Source organism: Lemur catta, chromosome 12 (genome assembly GCF_020740605.2).
Source record: "Lemur catta isolate mLemCat1 chromosome 12, mLemCat1.pri, whole genome shotgun sequence".
NCBI classification, from domain to species: Eukaryota; Metazoa; Chordata; class Mammalia; order Primates; family Lemuridae; genus Lemur; species Lemur catta.
Window position 1 is genome coordinate 79,871,331 of NC_059139.1, and position 20,948 is coordinate 79,892,278.

General features: G+C 38.3%; 1 protein-coding gene across 2 annotated transcripts in view; it reads right to left on the bottom strand.

The window, feature by feature from the left end:
- TRIM36 (tripartite motif containing 36) overlaps positions 1–20,948 on the bottom strand; it is a 40,429-nt gene that overhangs the window by 12,389 nt on the left and 7,092 nt on the right. The window contains exons 1-5 of one of the 2 annotated variants that reach the window (XM_045565759.1): positions 18,087–18,432; positions 15,766–16,000; positions 6,251–6,576; positions 3,589–3,735; positions 26–121 (exon numbers count right to left, since the gene is read on the bottom strand). In XM_045565759.1, the coding sequence (XP_045421715.1) occupies positions 26–121; positions 3,589–3,735; positions 6,251–6,576; positions 15,766–16,000; positions 18,087–18,113 (831 nt within the window). In that variant the 5' untranslated portion in view covers positions 18,114–18,432. Of the gene's footprint in view, positions 1–25; positions 122–3,588; positions 3,736–6,250; positions 6,577–15,765; positions 16,001–18,086; positions 18,433–20,948 lie in introns of those variants that run through there. The other variant, XM_045565760.1, reaches the window with a different exon arrangement.

Sequence of the window (20,948 nt, forward strand, 5' to 3'; positions counted from 1 at the left end):
ATATAAAAATCAGTTTATCGCTTACCTCTGTTTCTTTCATTAACAAGTTTAGTTCTGAAATCTGACTCTTCACCTGGCTTTCCTTACCAATAAGGTAATCAATATCCTTTGAAAGCTTTTCCTGTTAAAACATATTCATTAACACAAATGGACAGAAACAGAAGTTTAAAAAAAGACCTTGCAGAATTTTTTAATTACACAGTACTCATTCTCTTCTACAGCCTATGATACACAGATAGTAAAATCAGCTATGGTGATTATCATTGTTAACCCAGGGTAGTTACTGGCCTTAAGCACACAGGGTCAAAGATACACAGAAGATTAGAAACAGGCTGGAAAAAGGAACAAGGCAATGATGCTTAGATTAGTCAAAATTCTGAATACACAAACAGTGTATTTTTGTTGTTTTCACTATCATTGCCAGAACTCTTCCTCCTAAGGCTTCTAAGTAAATGGAAGGGCAACAATTCAAATAGTATTGCCTTCCATCAGATTTTATAATTTACTCTCACAAACACCCACACACACACATACATACATATACAATAGGAACAGCAACAAGAGCCTTCCAAAATAATCATCATGATCCACCCCAGCCTATTCGTTAAATATAATTACACGATAATGAAAACAAAGATTTATAAGTATAAGCATTTTCCAGAGCTTACTGAATAACTTATTTATAAGACAGTCATTTTGAAATAGCATAGTTTTCCATAGAAATAACATCATAGGCTTTGGTGAGATCCCTAGTCTTGCCCAGAAAACATATTCTGTAATATACCTGAAGTATGTTTACCAAAACAAAAGCCCTGAAGCACCATAGGGTAAGAAGTTATTTAACAAACATCTTCAGAGTCTAAATTAGAATAACATAAAGAAAACATTTCCCAAGCTGTAGCCCAGACAGGAGGATCTGAGCATTTCAGGCGCTCAGTCACCGCTGATGGTCTGAAATGAAAGTGATATACAAGAAAAGAAGAGGGGCAGAGACCCAGCTTCTAGGAGCTTAAGTGAGTATCCTCCTATATTATCTTCCTCTTTGTTAAGTAGACCATGTAATAGGGTAAGAGAACATATACAAAAACAAAAGTGACAGGTGTCTGGCAGGACCATTTTATTTCAGAAGGACACCCAGCAATCAGACACAGTCAGTCTCCTTGATGACTCACTGGAGAGACAAAAGAAGGACCTGTTAGGTAGAGGAGCACGATTCCTGAGCATTCAAGGAAGAATGAGACAAAAAAAAAATGTTAATGGTAGGAAGGGACACAAAATCTTGTGCCTTAACCCAGCATTGCACAGATGGGGAAACCAGAGCTCACAGAGTACAAATACCACATAGTCAGTAGCTGAACTAGAAACCTGCTCACTGCACAGTGAAGAAAACTTCCGGGTTTCACTTAACAGAAAGACTGCCAGTAGGGGGATTATTCCTCTAATCTAGTTTTTAACTATTTGGGCAAGTTCACCCAAAGTGCAAGCAGTTTGCAGAATTCAAAGGACATCCTCCACAAAACACCTGGCTAGACACTAGGACACAGTTTACCTGTATTGGAAGCCAGACCACACAGAGAGGCAGATGGGAAACCTGGGCCCTGATTCAGCAGTTTCAACAAGCAGCAATCAAAGTTATCCTCCCATGACACCTCTTTTCTACTGGCAATACTCAAGTGACCATAAATGAAACAACAGCATAAGCTATATCCCCCGTAGCCTTCCACAGCTTAAAATCTAAAATCGAGTTAAAGGGAAGGAGATCTGTTTGCTAATGACAAACCTAGATAAAAATTCCATTATGGGGTCTATTTTTAAAAGTCTGAAACACAAATGAGGGAAATTAACAGCATGTAAAAGATAGCTTAAGTGTACATTATTGTCAAAAATTTAATCCAGGTAATAGAAAAAAATTTTTGGACAGCTCCTAAGATCAAACCAATAAGAAATTGAAACAAAAAGGTGTTAAATTGAATTACAAATGGTGGTACATGAGGCACATTGTGGGCATGATAGAGTGACAAGGACTGGATTTACTCTCCCACCTGAAACAACTACAAAACCTAGCAAAATATATGAAACAGCTCTTAAGACATTGGACATCACAAAACAAGGAAGAGATCCTTCCCTAAAAGATGGGAAACAAGATGAGCCTCTGCCTGCCCCAGCTTACTGTCTGGAGAAGGGTTCAAAGGGAGCCCAGGGTCTCCCAAGAGGAGAAGAAGCTAAGAGTCCAGGGAGGCCAGAGTTTTTAAGATACCATACCCAAGAAGAGACAGCTGTAAAGAGAACTAACTCCATAGATGTACAAAGGGTCTCCCTTACATATTCAGCAGAATGCTGATAAACTTGTGCGTGAGGAGGCCAGGGAAAGAATCACTCTAAAGGATTAAAGGGAGCAATTCCAGGAGCTCACACAAGGCTGGGAATAGTGCCTGTTACCCACCAACCAGACTTTAAAAGAAAACAAACAAACAAACAAAACACTCAAAATTCATGGGACATATAGGAAGAATCATTGAACGGTTTTTATCTCAATAGCTGGCTAAAATTAGCCCTAGAATTAAATGTTGCTGTGTCCTAACAAAGCTTAAAAGCAAGAAAGAACCAAAGGAACAAACTATTTCCAAGTAACTTAATCACACATTCGAAGAAAACTCAAGAATATCTGTAGGAATACAAAAACATACAGCACCCAACAAGATAAAATTTACAACACCTGGCAGCCAATCAAAACATTGCCAGGAATACAAAGTAGCAGGGAAATACAAACTATAATGAAAAGAAAAAGCCAACAAAACTGACATAGTAAGGACACAAATGAGAGAATTAGTAGACAAGAAAAATGAAACAGTAACACCTGTATTCCACAAATTCAGAGAAGATAGAAGGAAGACAAAGCATGACACAGATACAAAATGTAAAATATAAAATTGTATGTATATATGCAACCAGATATAGACCAAAATATGCATATACATATGTTACAGTTAGAAAGGAAACAAATTAAAATGGATGATAGGTTCATGGATGTATCAACTCCTTTTTAAAATATTATTTAAAGGAAAAAATAATGGAACAAAAAAATAGCATTATACCACTTTCCACTTTGATGTTGATTACCAAATTTAAAAGTTCTTAAAAGTGTCAAGAATAAAGTTAACAGACAGGAAGTAATTCAGTTTTAGCTGGTAAGGGTCTCACCAGATAAGCAAAACACTAATTCTATAGACAAGGAACAAGAATCAAGTGTCTTAAAATAGCCATGGTCCCTTCAAAGTGTATCATTCCTATGTACACATGCATTATCGCAGGTATTGGGTTCATTTGGGGATCATGATAAAGTTCAGTGTTCAGAACTAACAGTGTAAGTGTTAATATATACTGCACATTATCATATTAGCACCAAAAAGAATTGTCGTTTAGAAATACTAACAACCTAATACTAGTAGATTGTTAAGTAACACTTTACATTGTAACTCATTTTAGTAAAAGAGACCACATAACACATGATGATTTTATAAATGAAAACTTAAAGGCAATAAAGTTATAAAGAATGAAAATTCAATTGCAAAAATAAACAAGTCCTACCTTTAAGGTTTTGTAGGCACTGCTCATAGTGGTTACACGGTGATTGGAATGGTTACCCCCCAACTTACAGAGATGGCAAACTGGCCTCCTACATAATTCACAGTACATGTTTATTCTCTCTGTTTCATGTTCTGGGCACATTAAAATCTGTTGTGTAAAGAATAAAAGCATGATTAAGGATCTAGGTTTCAAGTAATCTGATAAAGTCCTCAAATACAAAGATTTGCTTTGTAAAATCACTAAATGAATAAAACACAAAATGAAATAAACACGATTGATACATCGCAAGAAAATTCTCTATATTAGAATTAGTTTTCTTCAATTTGAGGGTTGAAATTGTTAATTGAATAAGTACTTGTTATTTCCCCGAAAATGAAAATTTCATTCCTATCAGATTTAAGTGGAATGAATGTTTAACCAAGTTAGAAAGGCCCTCTGACCACGCTGAGTAGGCAATTCCTAATGATCATGATCAATATTTTTATGAAGTACCATAACAATTTATGAGAAGCTATGGCTTCACCATCCTTACAAGAAATCTGTTACTAACAGTATGTTGGAATACTTTATGATATAAGCCTCCAGATGTGTTTGCTTCTTCAAATTACTTACAAACACAATGACCAAACTTAGAACTGTTTTTCTAATTGATTAAGCATTTATCTTTTTATTTATTCAGTAAACTGATATCATAGGAAGATTTGAAATTTTACATAAAATAACTGCTTTCATTCAGAAGAACGGGGGGATTTCTTTAGTATGTTAATAAAATCAAAACGCTGTTAATGATTCCAGTAGATTAGATTTTAGGCAACCATAACTGATCTGATAACTTAAAGACATTTACAAAAAAAAAAAAAAAAGGTCAATATAAAAAAATCCTAATACCAATATATAGGTTCAGGAGAAAAACAACTGAAAAAGACTTGAAGCATCTCCAAGTTGCTACATCTCAAAGCCATTACATTTAAAATAATACAAAGTTTTGGGGCCGGGCGCAGGGGCTCACACCTGTAATCCTAGCACTCTGGGAGGCCGAGGCGGGTGGATCGCTCGAGGTCAGGAGTTCAAGACCAGCCTGAGCAAGAGCAAGACCCCGTCTCTACTAAAAATAGAAAAAAATTATCTGGCCAACTAAAATATATATAGAAAAAATTAGCTGGGCATGGTGGCGCATGCCTGTAGTCCCAGCTACTCGGGAGGCTGAGGCAGTAGGATCGCTTAAGCCCAGGAGTTTGAGGTTGCTATGAGCTAGGCTGACGCCACGGCACTCACTCTAGCCTGGGCAACAAAGTGAGACTCTGTCTCAAAAAAAAAAATAAATAAATAATAATAATAATACAAAGTTTGGCTTTCTGCAAGAAATGATGAAAAAAAATCAAAGTTATTGGCAAATATTCAATAGGATAAGGAACATCCTTTTAGAATTTTACTATATTGAATAACACTAACTACTTGAAAGAAAAAATACATTTTTCTCAGTAAAACTTATTCATATTCTTTGGTTCTCTTATCAATCTTTCATTATATTAATAAAAATATAAGACTATAATTTACACTCAATCATGAAATCCTTAACTCACAAAAACATAAGCCTAATATAATTCATTTAATAATCATAGGTTCTTTCATGATAAAATATTAATAGTATTAATTACTCATTTAAAAGAAATATTAAAACACCAGATTAAAGTCATAAATTTTTAAAATCTATGACCTTGAGCATTTAAAATGACATGAGAAAAATAAAGCATTAAAAGATATTTGATAAATCTATTGGCAGACTGATAGAGCTTGAGAAAAGTATTATTCAAAACATGGAAGCACAGATTGTTTTTGTTTTAATCTACTAGTCCTTCAGTATTTAATATGATGTAAGAAACAGCTCAAAGTTTCAAGAAAACTTTTCAGATTTTTTTCCCACTTTTCTATTACAAATTAAATGTTTTATGATTAAGAATGCAAATAACTTTTAATACCCATGCAAGTTAACTAAGTTGTAAGAAATAAGAACTTTTAAAGTATCAACTATAGTTGTTTTTAGTCTCTATAAAACATAAAGAAGTGAAGATATCCAAAAATAATTCTTCTTTTCAGTCACATAGCAGACAAACAATGCATAAAGTTCTTTTGAGCATTATTAAAGAAATTACACAGAATGTTTAAGAAATGCAAATTATATATATATATGTAATATATATAACCATTAGATCACAAGCTTCAAACTATTAGGCTAAAATTACTCTTATTTATTCTTAATACAATTTTAGCTAACTAAAAACATCAGAAAAATATTTTTCCCAGTCAAATTTGTTAGGCAATTACGGATTTATCACACTAAAGTAAAAAAGCTTTTTAACTTTAACCATTTCGATCTTAGAGATTATATCTGAGATAACTCAACCTTTCCTCTATTACTTGGAATTAACATTATGAACATTCATTCATTGTATTATATCACCTAGACTGTAATAGAATGAACCACAATATTACCCTCTAAACTGTTTGGGATGTTGAACCCCACCACTAAATAATTCCAATGACTAGACCTTCAATTCTTTTATCTGCTTTTAAAGTTATTTTCTTTCTGTTAAGTTCTAAACTCCTAATAATTTCTGTCATAATCTTAATACTCTAAATTTTTTAGGTAAACTTCACTTACCTTGGGTCTAAAATTGGTAGTTGGGCCCACATACTCATGCTGAGCTTTTACAGTACCCCAAGGGTGATAAATTTTGAAGCATTCATTGCAGTAGCTTGCACTACAATCCATGCAACTTTTTGTGGATTCTTGAGGCGGTGGTTTACAGAGGTCACACATGATGGCTGTGGCTGCCCTAGCTGCCTGGCGGTATCTTTCGACAATAGTTTCCAAAGTGAAATTTCGAAACAGGCCACTGATTCCTCGTTCTCCAAGATCCACATCATGCTCACAGCCAGGGCAAGGAAAAATAGTTGTCCTAGGGGTCAATGAATTGCGCTTCCAGCCTGTGTAATTGGTAAGTCTTTGTTTAGTTACATCAGTAGAAAAATGACTAGAATGAATTAAAGAGTCATGTTTTAGAAATATATGTATCTACAAATATATTACAAAAATGTAATACCCAAAGTGGCTCCATTTGAATCAATTTATATTCCGTAAATGTTTTAAAAACTTCAGTACACAAAAGGTAAGCCCAAGTTATTGAATAGTTATCAAAGAGAAAAGGAAAATGTTCTATAGTAAATTCCATATAAAATCAAACATAGATATAAAGGTAAAACATATAATACAATACTACATGTGGTCAGGATCTTTTAAAATTATATAATTAACATTTATAGTTACTTTTATATGCCATATCCAAAGACATTTAAACGAAAACAGCCTTAGCTGACAAGAAATGAGTTGATACATGAAAGAGCAAGGGTCCTTAACCTAGAGCCCATGAATATGCTCCAGGGAGATGCATGAACCATTTGAAATCGTGTGCAAAATTTTCCATCTATATATATACATATGCATATTTTCTGGTTAAAAATCCATAACTTTTATCAGATTCTCAAAGGAATACGTGACCACAAAATTTTTAATAACCAAAACAAAGGGTTTCCCACTGTAGTATTGTTTTATGTGGAAAAATTCAGTAGGCAAGATCATTAGTTAACTGAGTGCAATCTACAGAAGAGTGAAAAACTCATTCATAGACCTAGAATTTAGTGACTTTAAGAGGGACCAACCATTTAATATCTTCTTATGACCTGAAACAAAGAATCATTAAGATTACTTAATTCAGTAAGCCAAAAGTTACTCAAAAAGTACTACATATAATTTCACTATACACACACACACACAATAAATGACCTTATACATCACATTTTTGTTTAGTATTATTATCCTTATTTTAACAAATCAAGAAACCAAGGCATGACAGTCCTTACCTGCTGTTCACAGGAATCCAGAGTGTCTATTTGCCACATGTGTATGTATATCATATTCCCTACTCCCGTTTATAAATCTATTCTCAGGAATATGCAGTCTTAGTTATCCACAAAATAACTCCTTTAACATAAACACAAACTTCTTAACCTACAGCCTTATTTCGTACTACCATGTATCCAATACCAAAAATAAATGGCAAAACTTATTATAGTATATCACATTTAGAAAAGGTTTTTAAATAGCTACATTAATATTTACACATGACTACCATCACTCAAAAGAGTATCTTAAAAGATATCTGCCATAATACTACTACAGGTAAAATTTAGCAATCAGCCCACAATATTACTTATTTGAAGTGACTTTATAGCATGCTAAATGACATTGAGCCCCAAAAGCTATTTATGCAACAAACATGCAAAATATTTTCAATATCTTCATTTAAAGATATTTTTAACCTTTACATTTTGAAATATTAATGCATACAAAAAAGCTGCCGCATAAAAATTTGAAAATCCTACCTAAAATAAATTCTTATAATAACTCTAGAAACATGCAATACAGTCCAACATCTTTCACACCACAGCAGGCATATAATGAAATAAGCGGCAAGGCTACTTTTAAAATACATGCCAATGAAAGTTTCATTTAGGGGAAAAAAACAAGCCAAACAATTCTGGAAGTGATACAGTGCAGTGGTCAAGTTTAAACAAATGGAAATTCACACTTAATTGCAGTCTTCCACACATGAACCAGGTGATGGAAATTTAAATAAACAGATAACTAATCTCAATGTTTTAAAAATGGGTTATTATTGTTTTTTATGAAGGTTGTGATAAAGTAATGGAATAAAATTAAATTAAATCATGATAACAAAATCATGCTCTACCATGTACACTGGTGACACCCAGATTTTGGTCTTCAGAAATTTGAAAAAAAAGTGTGTCATCCCTTTTCTGTAGACCTCTGTTACTTTACAGTAAAAAATAAGGTGTAAAACATCACGCTGACCCTCATAAATCAAATATTAAATCAAGATGAGTAATTTTTCATAAAATTTATTCAAATAGGTATCTTGACTACTTTTCTAAACAGATTTTGAAAGCTCTTGAGTATTTCTTATGAATGCTAAATAACTTTTATTTCATCTACCTTATACTTCTACCATTGTTTTTCATTAAAAAAATAGAATATATGTTCAAGGCAATAAAGAAAGCAGGACAAATCTAAAGGTATTCTGGGAAGTAAACCTAATGAAAAAAAATCAAGACAGTAGAATTAAGAATAAAAATTTAAATTTAACTTTCTACTTTCTATAGTTGTGCTAATACAGTAGCCATTAGCCCAATGTGGCCATTTAAATTTAATTAAAATTAAGTAAAACTAAAAATTCAGTTCTGTGGTTGCAATAACCACATTTCAAATTCTCAAGAGCCACTGGTGACTAGTGACTACCACGTTGTATGGTGCAGGGTTGAACATTTCATTATCTTAGCAAGTTCTATTGAATAGTATGGCTCTATAGCATGATATAATGAAAAAGAAAAGTAATGATAGCTTGGAAAGGTAAGGAAGTAATGTAGACCAAGCAATGCAATTTTATACATCAAACTGAATTTGTGGGGCCAATAATATTTGCAAATTATGTGAATACTACCACCTTGTGGAATCAATTCTTTTCCCTACGTATCTTTACTTCAACAATAGATTAAATAGTAAGCATAAATAATGACACAATTTCAAAATAAAGACTCCTAAAAAATTTTCAAATTGGTTTGTAGCAAAACCCCCAAAAAGCCAACCTTCAGTCATTTGTTTAACAATTTAAATATCAAAGAGAAAATAAAATATTTCAAAACAAAGGGGAGAGTGTCAATTCATAACTAACAGGTTCCAAACCTCTGCTACTTGCATCCCCTCCCATATTCTGTTTTGTTTTGTTTTTTTTTGAGACAGAGTCTCACTTTGTTGCCCGGCTAGAGTGAGTGCCGTGGCGTCAGCCCAGCTCACAGCAACCTCAAACTCCTGGGCTCAAGCGATCCTACTGCCTCAGCCTCCCGAGTAGCTGGGACTATAGGCATGCGCCATCATGCCCAGCTAATTTTTTTTTTCTATATATATTTTTTAGTTGGCCAGATAATTCCTTTCTATTTTTAGTAGAAACGGGGTCTCACTCTTGCTCAGGCTGGTCTCGAACTCTTGACCTCGAGCAATCCACCCGCCTTGGCCTCCCAGAGTGCTAGGATTACAGGCGTGAGCTACCACGCCCGGCCTCCCTCCCATATTCTGTATGCATCTTCCCCACCGCTGCCCCTCGACCAGTTAGCGGACCACCTCTCCCCACACTGGACATTCGTGTGGGGCTTCTTGGTGTTTGGCAGTGGGCTGACACCTTACGCCACCACCTTAGTGTTTCTTTTGGCATAACCTGATGTCTATGACTTACAGCTACCCTTTGAGTATTAAATTAGCATTCTCCAAATTATAAAAATTATTTTTCTCAGCTACCCTCTGCATAAAAAATTAGTAAGAAATTAACTTTTTAAAAAGCAAACTATTCCTGTCTCTCCTCCTAGTTACTAGATTTCAACACTTAAAATTCACAGAGACTTACTAAAGCCTGTAAGAGAAAGGATCACATGTGGCTTCTAAAAGTGGCTTTAAGATTTTTAAATCAAGAAACTCAGGAGGAAGAGGAGAGGAAAACAGAAAAGGGATAAATTTCAGGTGTTTATTATTTTCCAAGGAAACAGAGGGTATCACCAGCAACCCATAAAAAAAGTAGTCAATGTTATTTTAAAGGTCAACTGGAGTAAAAAAATTATTTTTAATAAGATAGGTTGGCCCATCTTTCTTCTTTTTTTTCTTTTTTAGAGACGAGGTCTCACTCTGTCACCCATGGTAGAGTGCAGTGACGCCATCATAGGTTACTACAGCCTGGGACTCCTGGGCTCAAGCGATCCTCCTGCCTCAATTTCCCAAGCTGCTGGGATTATAGGCATGAGCCCCCCTACCCAGCGTGGTTTGGCCCATATTTCATACAGAATCAAATGCTTCAGAAAGCTTAAAAAGGAAGTGCACGTTATTTACCCACAGGTGGGTAAGACTTCAATATTAAAACTCTTTTGCCAAATACTTTAAAGCATTAACAAAGAAAAGAATCCATATGCATAAAACAAGCAAAGATTATGTTATTAACTTCAAAAATTATCAACATCTTTAATCAAATTTTTCAATACATAAGAAAGTACAAGCTTATTTAAACCTCTTAAATGTAGCGATATTAAACTTTGTTCCACTAAGTAAATGTAAAGGATTTTTAAGACAACATATATAATAAAACAAAAGGGATATATGTCATTTCCTTCAAAAATATCTTGCAATGTATACTGACAAAATGCAAGCACTAAAAATCAGTGTTCCCCCTTTAAAACATCAGAACTTGCTTGGAAATTTAGTCCTGTTGACCTTTAAGTCATTTTAGCCCAATTTATTCACTTTCTACACAATTTTGAAGACTTGACCACTGATGTTTGAGAACCTTATATACACACAATATTATTTAAATCTAACACTATACTGCCTGCGGCCACAAAAGCAATAAAACATTTTCTACCTCTCCACCCCAAAGATCTCCGTTGTGATGCTGTGAACAATGAACAGAAAGCTGGATTTAGAATTTAATTTCAAAGAGAAGATTCACAACTTGTAACAAAAGATAAAGGAGTCACTGTGTCCTGTACATAATACTATTATTGAATTAACAGTAAAAATGTGTTTTTCCTGGTACACATGTTATTTATGAAGCCAGCAATGTAAAACATTCAAACTATCTTATTAGAATTCAGAACTATATCATTGTTGGTGCAGCACTTAAGAGACCTATACTTAAGAGACCAAATCTGTAAAACTACAGATTTGTATTTCTAACAATCATATTTCTGGTAACTGTTGGAAATACAAAGTAAAATCAAGCACCTTTTGACTTTTTACTGACCTAAAAACTGTAAATAAATATCCCTAAAATTGTCTATATTCAACAGGAGAATACAAAATAGTGAAGAAGCTTACATATACATGACCCAAAGGATACAGTAATATAGATTTTATTTTTGTATAATTTAATATGCTATTGTGTTATACATACAAACCTTATTCTCCTTTCAAGGGACTCTCTTTATTTTTAAAAAAAATCTGTCAAATGTCTAATGCAATATTACCCAAAAGAAATATATGAGCTAAAAGTATAATACATGTAATTTTAAATTTTCCAGTAGCCACATTAAAAAAGAAACAAGTGAGGCTGGGTACCCTGGCTCACACCTGTAATCCCAGCCCTTTGGGAGGCTGAGGCAGGATCACTAGAGGCCAAGAGTTTAAGGCTTCGGTGAGCTATGATTACAGCACTCAGCAACAAACAAGTGAAATTAATTTTAATAACATTTAACTGACTATACCCAAAATACTATCATTTCAAAATGTAATCAATATAATAATTATTAAAGGCTATTTCACAGTCTTTTTGTATTCTACATCTTCGAAATCCAGTGAGTATTTTATTTACACTCACAGCACATCTCAGTTCAGACTAGCCACGTTTTAAGCACTCAATGAGCACACGTGGCTAAGTGGCTACCGCACTGCACAGTCCAGGTCTAATTAATCCCTTTATTAAGCCAGTGGCAAAACTAATATTTAGAACTCTATTCCTCCCATACCAATCACTCCGAACAGGGTTTCTGGTTTCCTTTTCAAGTATGTTTAAATTATTAAAAAAAAGAAAAAAAGAAATCTGTCATTAAAAAAAAAAGAACATTACTTACCCATGAATCTATCCAAAGAAAAATTATAGGCAAATGCCCAATAACACAGAATAAGTAATATTATATTTGCACCAGCTTAAAATATATTTCTCTTGGTTTAAAACTGGTGATCATGCAGAGAACAATCCTAAAGTTTGCACTAACTAGATAAAAACCTCCAGAAATGATTACCATACTTGGAGCATTCTCATCCTCTGGGTGCTCTATTAACTTGCACTGTATAGGGTCTTGGTAAAAAACTGTGCTGTCATTACTACATCTCTTACAAAGCTTTGTATAATGCCTGGCCATCTATGTCTCAAAAAAAAGAAGGCAGGTCTACTTATTTATCATCCTTCAGCATTCAGCCATATCTGGTAACCACAGGGCACTCAAATACTTGTTGAATGAATGAATGCAACTGGTATGCAATAAGACATGGAACTTCAATGCTGGAAAAGATCTGGCAGGTGACAGAACAACTAGCCCAATGTACCACCCAAAGCAGAAATACCCTCTGCAATATTCGCAGGCATGGTCACCCATCCATTGTTTAAAACAAAGACTGCAAACACCGATGTCCCAAAAGCTGGATGGATCAGAGTCAAAGATGTGTTTTGACTGTCCTGCCCTATGTTAAGGTGACATGACATTTTTAAATAAATTGCCAATATGTAAAAAAACATATTTCACATAAAAACCCATTATCAAGTTTTTGTATAAAATTAATAAATCTGACAAATTGGCATCCCCAAGCCCACATGATAATTCACTGGTGCCCAGTGGGTACTGCCCCTTTACCAAGGCATCCATTTTAGTCCCCACAGTCCCAACCCCGCCCACCTCTCCAACAGGGAGGCCTAGAGTCAGCTGGCTGCTGCCACCTGGGCTGCTGGTTTTATAGTTGTTGAGTTAATGGGAAAATAAAATATTGTCTCTAGAGCAAAGAAGTAAAATGAAACAGAGGTCTGCTTCGTTAATGCACCTGTTTGGTCCCTGCAGCATCTAAATTTAACACCTATTTAAACACTTCTGGCAGAGATCTGATAGAATTAGGCAGCCCATTTCATTTTTGGACAGCTTGTGGGGTGGGAGCAGGTGTTGTTTTCTTTCATGCTAAGTTAAATCTGCCTTCCTAGTACATCTACTTATTTATCTGGAACCTTTGCTAAAGATACCCAGTGTACTCCTTCCATCTACAAGACAGCCATCATATTGTGCAGTCTTCCCTTCTGCTCTCCTAATTGTTCTTCACAGAAAGGTTTTCAAACTCTTCAGCACTCCAAATTCCCCACACCCCAGGACATAATCTGACTTCATGGGTTCTTCCTAAAGAAGAGGGAGGAATACCTCAGTCATTCTATTTCTGATCTAGACAGTGGAATGTATGGTGGAACAGAGCTCTTATTTAAAAAAAAAAAATGCCACTACTACTGAATATAAGCTATTGTGGCATGCTCTTGGTAGCAGAGGTTTGTCATTCAACATCCATTCAACAAACATTTATTAAGCAACTATACAGGATCATGCTAGGTTAATTCCTGACAACAGAAACAGTTAACTATATTTCATCTAGTACCTCATTTATGAACCATATAAAAACCAAATCTTAAGATTAAAAGCCTAAATAAATTATAGAATTTCAAGCAGGGCATGGTGGCACGTGCCTACAGTTCCAGCTACCTGGAAGGCTGAGTAGCTTGAGGATCATTTAAGCTTAGGAGATTGAGACTACCGTGGCCAATGTAGTGAGACCTCCTCTCAAAAAATAAATAAGTAAATAGCCCAGGCATTTATGCCTGTCATCCCAGCACTTTGGGAGGCCATGGCAGGAGGATCACTTGAGGCCAAGAGTCAGAGACCAGCCTGGGCAACATAGTGAGACTCTGTCTCTATTTTATTTAATTAGTTAATAACTAGTTTTTTCTAAAATATGATTTCATGAAATACATATGTTAGCACAAATTATAAGTAGAAATACAGTGCATCACTAAAATTCCATTTAGTTGTTTATGCTAAATATTAATACACAAAAAGTAAATTTTCCTTCGTCAGTCAACCAGGGGTCCCCAATTAGTCAATGAAGGTCTACCAACAGAATATCAAGTTTCATCTAGTAGGATCATTTCAAGCAATGGTATCTTTCTCCCCTTCCTCAATGTACCAGACTGGTAGCAAAGAGAGAAATAAAAGTGATGACTTCACAATGAGCATGACCCTCTCTGTCCTCATATTCCCTGAACTCTCACAGCTTGCCTGACATTCCTTTTTTGTATACATTTCTATATGTGCAATTATCTTCTAAGTAATTAGTGATTGACATTAAAATACCCATATTTTTAAAATAGCATATCACCCTTAAAACAAATCTACTCTTATCCACTCTCTGATAGAGCACACAGACATAAACATCACCCAAGCAGATTCAATATCACAGGGTAAATTAAAAGACAACATTCTCTAAAACGCAACTTGAGAGATTCTTTTCCAAAAAGTTTTTTTGCAATATTAAAAAGCCACTCCTACAATTTAAGAGGGAGAAACTGAAAAACTGGTCAAGAGGATTATACTTAAAACCTCAAACCCCAAATTGGGCAGAGTCGAAGCTCTCAAGTCTGGTACCCACGTACTCTCCTCCATACCAAGGATACACCTAACATGATGAGACTATGGTATTTCCACCCACCTTGGTCCTCACCACTAATTTCTGTACTAGGATCTGGCCCTGAATTTCAGCATCCCCAGTGATTCAAATTAATTTTGATCTACATTAATCCTGCAATGGCTGTCTAGAAAAAAAGGTAACACTATTCCCAACAGGAAACAATTGGCCATGGGATAAACATATAGTATATGTGCTATACATCAAATTAGATCTTCTATACATAACTACAGAATTCTACTGATATTTATGATATTCAAAATCCTTATTTCAAAAAATATTATACATTAAAACTGAATGAAGATCATAAAATCCTCAGGTGGGATAAAATGACACAAAATAATTTCTCTAACAAATTCTTTAGGACTAGCCACTATGTAGTCTCATCCCATAATTCTGCAGTATTTATTTATATATTATCATATATGGATATTTTCTTAGTTAGTACTTCAGTAGTCCATTATTTTATCTTATCAAGGTCAGAACATCCCCTAAAATACAGACACAGTTAATAAGAAGCTTAACACGAAGTTGGTGTCAAATATTTAATATCTTTGCTTGACAGTTTGTTATGCTAAAAAAATTTAATATCCACTTTAAGAGCATATCAAAAGATAACAAGAGTTCCTTCTGACATTTTGAGCGGAGGACCCTTTATAATTACAAATTCTATTTATTCACCTGGAGAAATTAGCCCTCAAAATGACAAAAATAATTTTCCTTACACAGTTACCACTGAACACATACATATCTATAAGCCCTCCCTCCTCCCACCAAGGTTCCACACATACCTGGTCTGTTAATTCTATCAATTTTATCCATGCTAGGGGAAGGGAGCCGAAGGCGAGGACTGCTCTGATTGGAGTTGTCTGATCCCACATCATTGAATGAATCATCAAGAGTCAGTAAGAGTTCTTTTACACATTTATGACAGATACTATGTTGACAAGGGAGAATCAATGGGTGGGTAAACAGCTCCTTGCATGCTGGGCAAATGAGCTCTCTTTCGATATTCTTAATGGTAACCTTAAATTGAGGGAAAAAATCAGAGTTAAAGGCTCTTAGTGGGTAAATACATTAACATTTTTACACCTCTTGCATAAGTGCAAGTGTTTACCTTTCCAAAAAGAATTAAGAAACAGATTTTTTTTAATTCTGAAGTTTCTTTTCGACCACGAAATTTGACACCATAACCCCCCCCCCAATATTCACAGCACAGAACTGAAGGGACACAAGATAATGAAAAAAAAGTAAAGAGAAAAAATTAGCATACAATATTACGAGACCACAATATTCTATCAAAAATTATAAAGATGCAAATCACCGTGAATAATCCATTGATTTAGGACTTCATGAAATCTTAAAAGTAGATTTCTTCAATAAAAATTTTGAATACAGCACTAAGAATAAGACTGTATTCCTACCTGGTGAATTAACTTTGTGACTGGTAAATAACAAGAGCTGGTAAACACTAGGTTAGCCAGTGTGTTCATGGAACCCTACTTGAAATCTACTTACAAGCTGAATTATCAGCAATTGTCTACACCATTTTTCTTATGCTGCAACTGTAATACAGCTAAAATGCTTGAGGTTCTCCTGTTGCATATCAAAGCAGTTATCTTAAAAGCACTTTATAAATACTAAAAGGATGTAAAGGATCCTTTTAAAAGGGTACACAGGCACCACTATAAGTGCTCTCAATACAGCAGGCTTTCATTATTTTAAGTGAGAAACATTTTAGACTCATTACAATTAAAAAAGTTTGATGACCTCATACCACTTTTCCCATCCTTTCCCTATGTAGTTTTTTTCATGTATTCCAAACTTCAAATCTACGAATCCTATAGTCAGCATCTTTGCAATTTTAATGACAGTCTAACTTTAAAGCACCCATAACATTGTGCAATCATTTCAACTACTGAAGATACACAGAAAATTAAAATTTAGTTAATTCAATCATTGTAATGAAATAAAAATGTATACTAACTTATTCCCCCTACAAGAACACAAAGTGCTTTAGTAATAATCCCTAACAATTTAACAGCATTAGAGCCAACTGGCTTTATCATTGTGAGTGGGTCTTTCAATGCAGCATCTCATGCTGCATCACTCAAATATTTAATAAAGGCCCACATCATGTCACAATGTTAATAAATTTGGAAAGATAAACACATCTCACAATTCACATCCAAGAATTTAGAATATTCACGTCCTATCTCATTTCACAAAGGGCTTGACATCTAATTCAAAGGAAAATACTGTCCTGAATGTCCAAAATAGGTTTGACACCCCATTTTACGCATAAAACCATACGTTCCCTTAAGGTTTACCTCTCACTGGGGGAAGATCTAAAAATCATTACCATTTTTCTTGTACATAAAGCAATGTCCTGAATCTGGCTTTTTAATCACAATGGATATAAAGTAATTCTCCTAAAAATTAGTGTTCATTTTATATTCATTGAGGGGGAAACGATCTGATTAAGAGAAATGTGATGTGGTGGCTCCCTCAGTTAAACGGTTTCAAAGGGGTTCGTTGGGAAACTTCGAAGAATTGCATATGCGACCCCTTCAAACAAAAACACTTGTACCCCGACAGCTGCCAGGCCCTGGCGCGCTCCCCACCCCCGCGAGCAGGCAAAGCCGGGGGAGCCTTTGCCGGCCGGGGCGGCGGCGGCAGGCGCCGGCCCGCGGGGGTCCAAGCCGGACTCGAGTCCAGCCCCACGGCGTCCCCAGACAAAGGGCGACCCAACACGCGCGACCCACGCGCCCCGGCCCTCTGCCGGCACCCGACTCCCTAAAGAGAAGTCGTCCTACAGCCTGAGCTCTATTAGCAAGCCCGGCCGGGATTCCCCGAGTTGCTCAGGTGGGCAGTCCCCGGAGCCGCGCTCTCCTCCGGGCCCGGGAGACCCGCCGCGGGCAGACAGGGGCGCCCCCGGGTGCGGAACCCGGCCCGGGCGGAGGCGGCGAAGAGGAAGCGTGGCCGCCGCAAGCCCTCCCTCCTCCGGGAGGGGAGGCTCCCCTGGGTTCAGGGCGGAGGAAAGAGTGAGAGCCGGGGGCCCCGGCGCGCCGCCAGCGAGGTGGGAGGCGGCCGCCCCTCTCCCCGCACTCACCAGCGAGTCTGAACCGTCCCCCTCCATGGTGCCTTCTGCCAGGTGTCATCCACGGCAGGGTCCAGACAGGCACCCCGGACGGGGTCTGGTGGGCGGGTCCCTGCGGCGGCCGTAGAGCCTCGGTTCGAAGCCGGAGGGCGAGCTGGTCAGCCGGCTCCGGCCAGCGGACCGACGCGGTGAGGAGCGGGCCGCGGTGGGCGAAAGCACAGGCGCGGGAGACTCGAGCTCTGCCCCTGCGACGGCCCCGGGAATCCCGCCCCGCGGCCAGCTGCGGCGGCGGCTCCTGCTGACTGCGGAGGGGCCGGCGGCCGCGCCAGGACCCGGCGGGGGCGGGGCCGGGGCGGGGCCGTCTCCCGGGCAACAGCGGCAGCCGCACAATGGAGGCGGGGCTGGCGGTAGCGGCGCGCCGGGGCGGCCGGGCGCCGGGGCAGTGCGGGCGGGGCGTGGCGCGCGGTTGGGTCCTGGCACCCCCCGCCGCCACCTCTCCACCACGCAGCTGGCCCCTCACTCCCATCCGGGCCCCCTGCCGGGGCTGGCAGCTTGCGAGGGGCGGAAGTGAGGCCGAGGGCGGCGCCGGGGCGGGGCGGCTCCGCAGCGGCCGCCTGCAGCCCGCGGAAGCCTTGGCCCCGGCGCCGCGCGGCCCGTGTGCCTTTGCAGTGCTTGGTGCGAAGCTTCACAGAAAAGCCTCACTTCCTGACTCTGAACTCGGTGGTGGCGGCGAGGGCGCGTCGGGGCCACCTTCCCTGTGCAGTCGCAGCGAGCACCGCAGAGCTGCGCCCTCCAAGGCGACCAGAGCGAGACCCCGCCCGCCCCTGCCACCGCCCCCAACCAGGCTGGGCCTGGGGGCTTCCCCGGGTTGGACGTTCTCCCCGCCGGCTCTTCCCCCTTCCCTCCCGGCTCGATTCGCCGGACGAACTTCACATTCCCTCATCGGTCACCAAGCGCTCCTATTCTGCCTCCTGCTGCTCCACACCGGGGCGCGGTGCCTCACACACGACACCTTCTTGCCAAGTGGCGCGGGGACAGCCCACAGGGCAGAACTTCCACTCCCGGGTGCTGGCCGGGGGTCCCGCGGCCGCTCCGCGGTTTCCCGGCGCAGACCTCCGGCCGAGGCCCCAGCCGCTCCGGCACCCGCGCGCCGAGAGTTGGGGCGCGCGCCGCCTCGGGCACTGGCAGCGTAAACTCCGCATACCGAGGATCGAGTGCGAGTCTTCTGTTTGGGGCACACGGAGAACAAATTACCCTGAGATTGTGTTAAATCACGCCACTGACTTCCCGTCTGGCTAAATAATTCAGCCTTATAGATTAGACTTTAAGAACAGGTGCCCTAAACTGCTGGGTCCCTTTAGCGAGGCTTCCCATTTAGGGTTTGAAATGCATCCAACTTTTATTTCCTGTTTTGGGAGAAGTCTCCGGCTGTGGCAAGTTCCGCCGTCTTCCCCACAGCTCTGTCAGAAGCGGTAACCTCTTCTCCAAGCCCGCAGCTAGATAAGGGTAGCAGTGCAGAAGAAAGAACAGCAAGGGGCTATGCTGTCAATTGTCTTTAATGGAATACCCTCAATTTACAGACGAGATGCAGAAAGGATGAACGCCTTGCCAGGGAATGACTCGGCTGTTCTGATCCGGATTAATATGCCCGTTCCGTGGCCGCACTAGCTAGACCTGAGAAGGCTTCCTTCCCACAGGTTCTGAAGAGTGCTAATCAGGAGGGAAATGAGGAAAATAACAAATGCCTGCGTGATTTAGGTACCTAAATCAGGTCCTATTCCATGTGCATATACAGATTTCTAAAGCCTCTCAACCATTAAAAAGCATCTATTTCTGTTTTTAACACTGGCCTTTGGGTTAATAATTCCCTCCAGCTGTAATTTCACATCCACACACCAGGATAGTGCTTTGGTCCAAAACATGCTAGTTGACAGAGTAAAGGCGATTAGAAGGCTTCATTAACATGAATTAAAGGTAAAACCTGTATAAACAATGTTTGGATGAAAATAAATTTTAAAGGCCTTCCATTATGCACATCAAACTTCACTGAGATACCATTTTCCACCTGATTCACAAAGTTCAAAAATTATGTTAATGCACTTGGCAAAAATGTGGGGGAACTAAGCATTTTCAAACTTTTTTGTGACAGTGTAGATTGGTACAGCTTATTTGAAGGGAAATTTTGCAAATCTTATCATAAATTTTAGATACTTATACCTTTGACTAAGGAATTCCACATCTCACAATGTCCCTACTGTGATACGTCCATGTGTACACAAAAACATGTGTACAAAGATCTTATTGGGACTTTATAGTAACTAAATATCTATCATCTATAATGTATATCCATACCATGGAATACTATGCAGCCGTTAAAATGAATGTAGTGATGAGAAAGGATTTCTAAAATATAGTATTCAAAAAATACAAAACCATATGAATTCTGTAGGCTGCCATTCACATTTATGCTAATATTGTCAAATAAATAAAAATAAGTCTCTGGAATAGAGCACAAAAGTGATAACTATCGTGGAGAAGCAATGGGTGGAGTCAGGTGTACAAGACTTACTCTTCACTCACATTGTATTGTTTTGCTTGCATTTTGTATGTGCATGTTTTAAAACTTCTAAAACATTTTAATATAAAAAAATTCCTTTCTATTTACTCCATAAACTTTTTAAAGCAAAAGGGGAGGGATATGTTGGAAATCTGAAAACCACCATTTTAAAGCATCACTTTCCCAGTTCTCTGGTCATTTCTGGGCTTGGCTGCCATGCTGTGGGTCATCTCATCAACTTCTCTCTTCCAACACCCATACGTCCCAGCTTCCCAGTTCCTCAAGTTAAAATCCTGTGTGGGTTTTGTTTGTTTTTT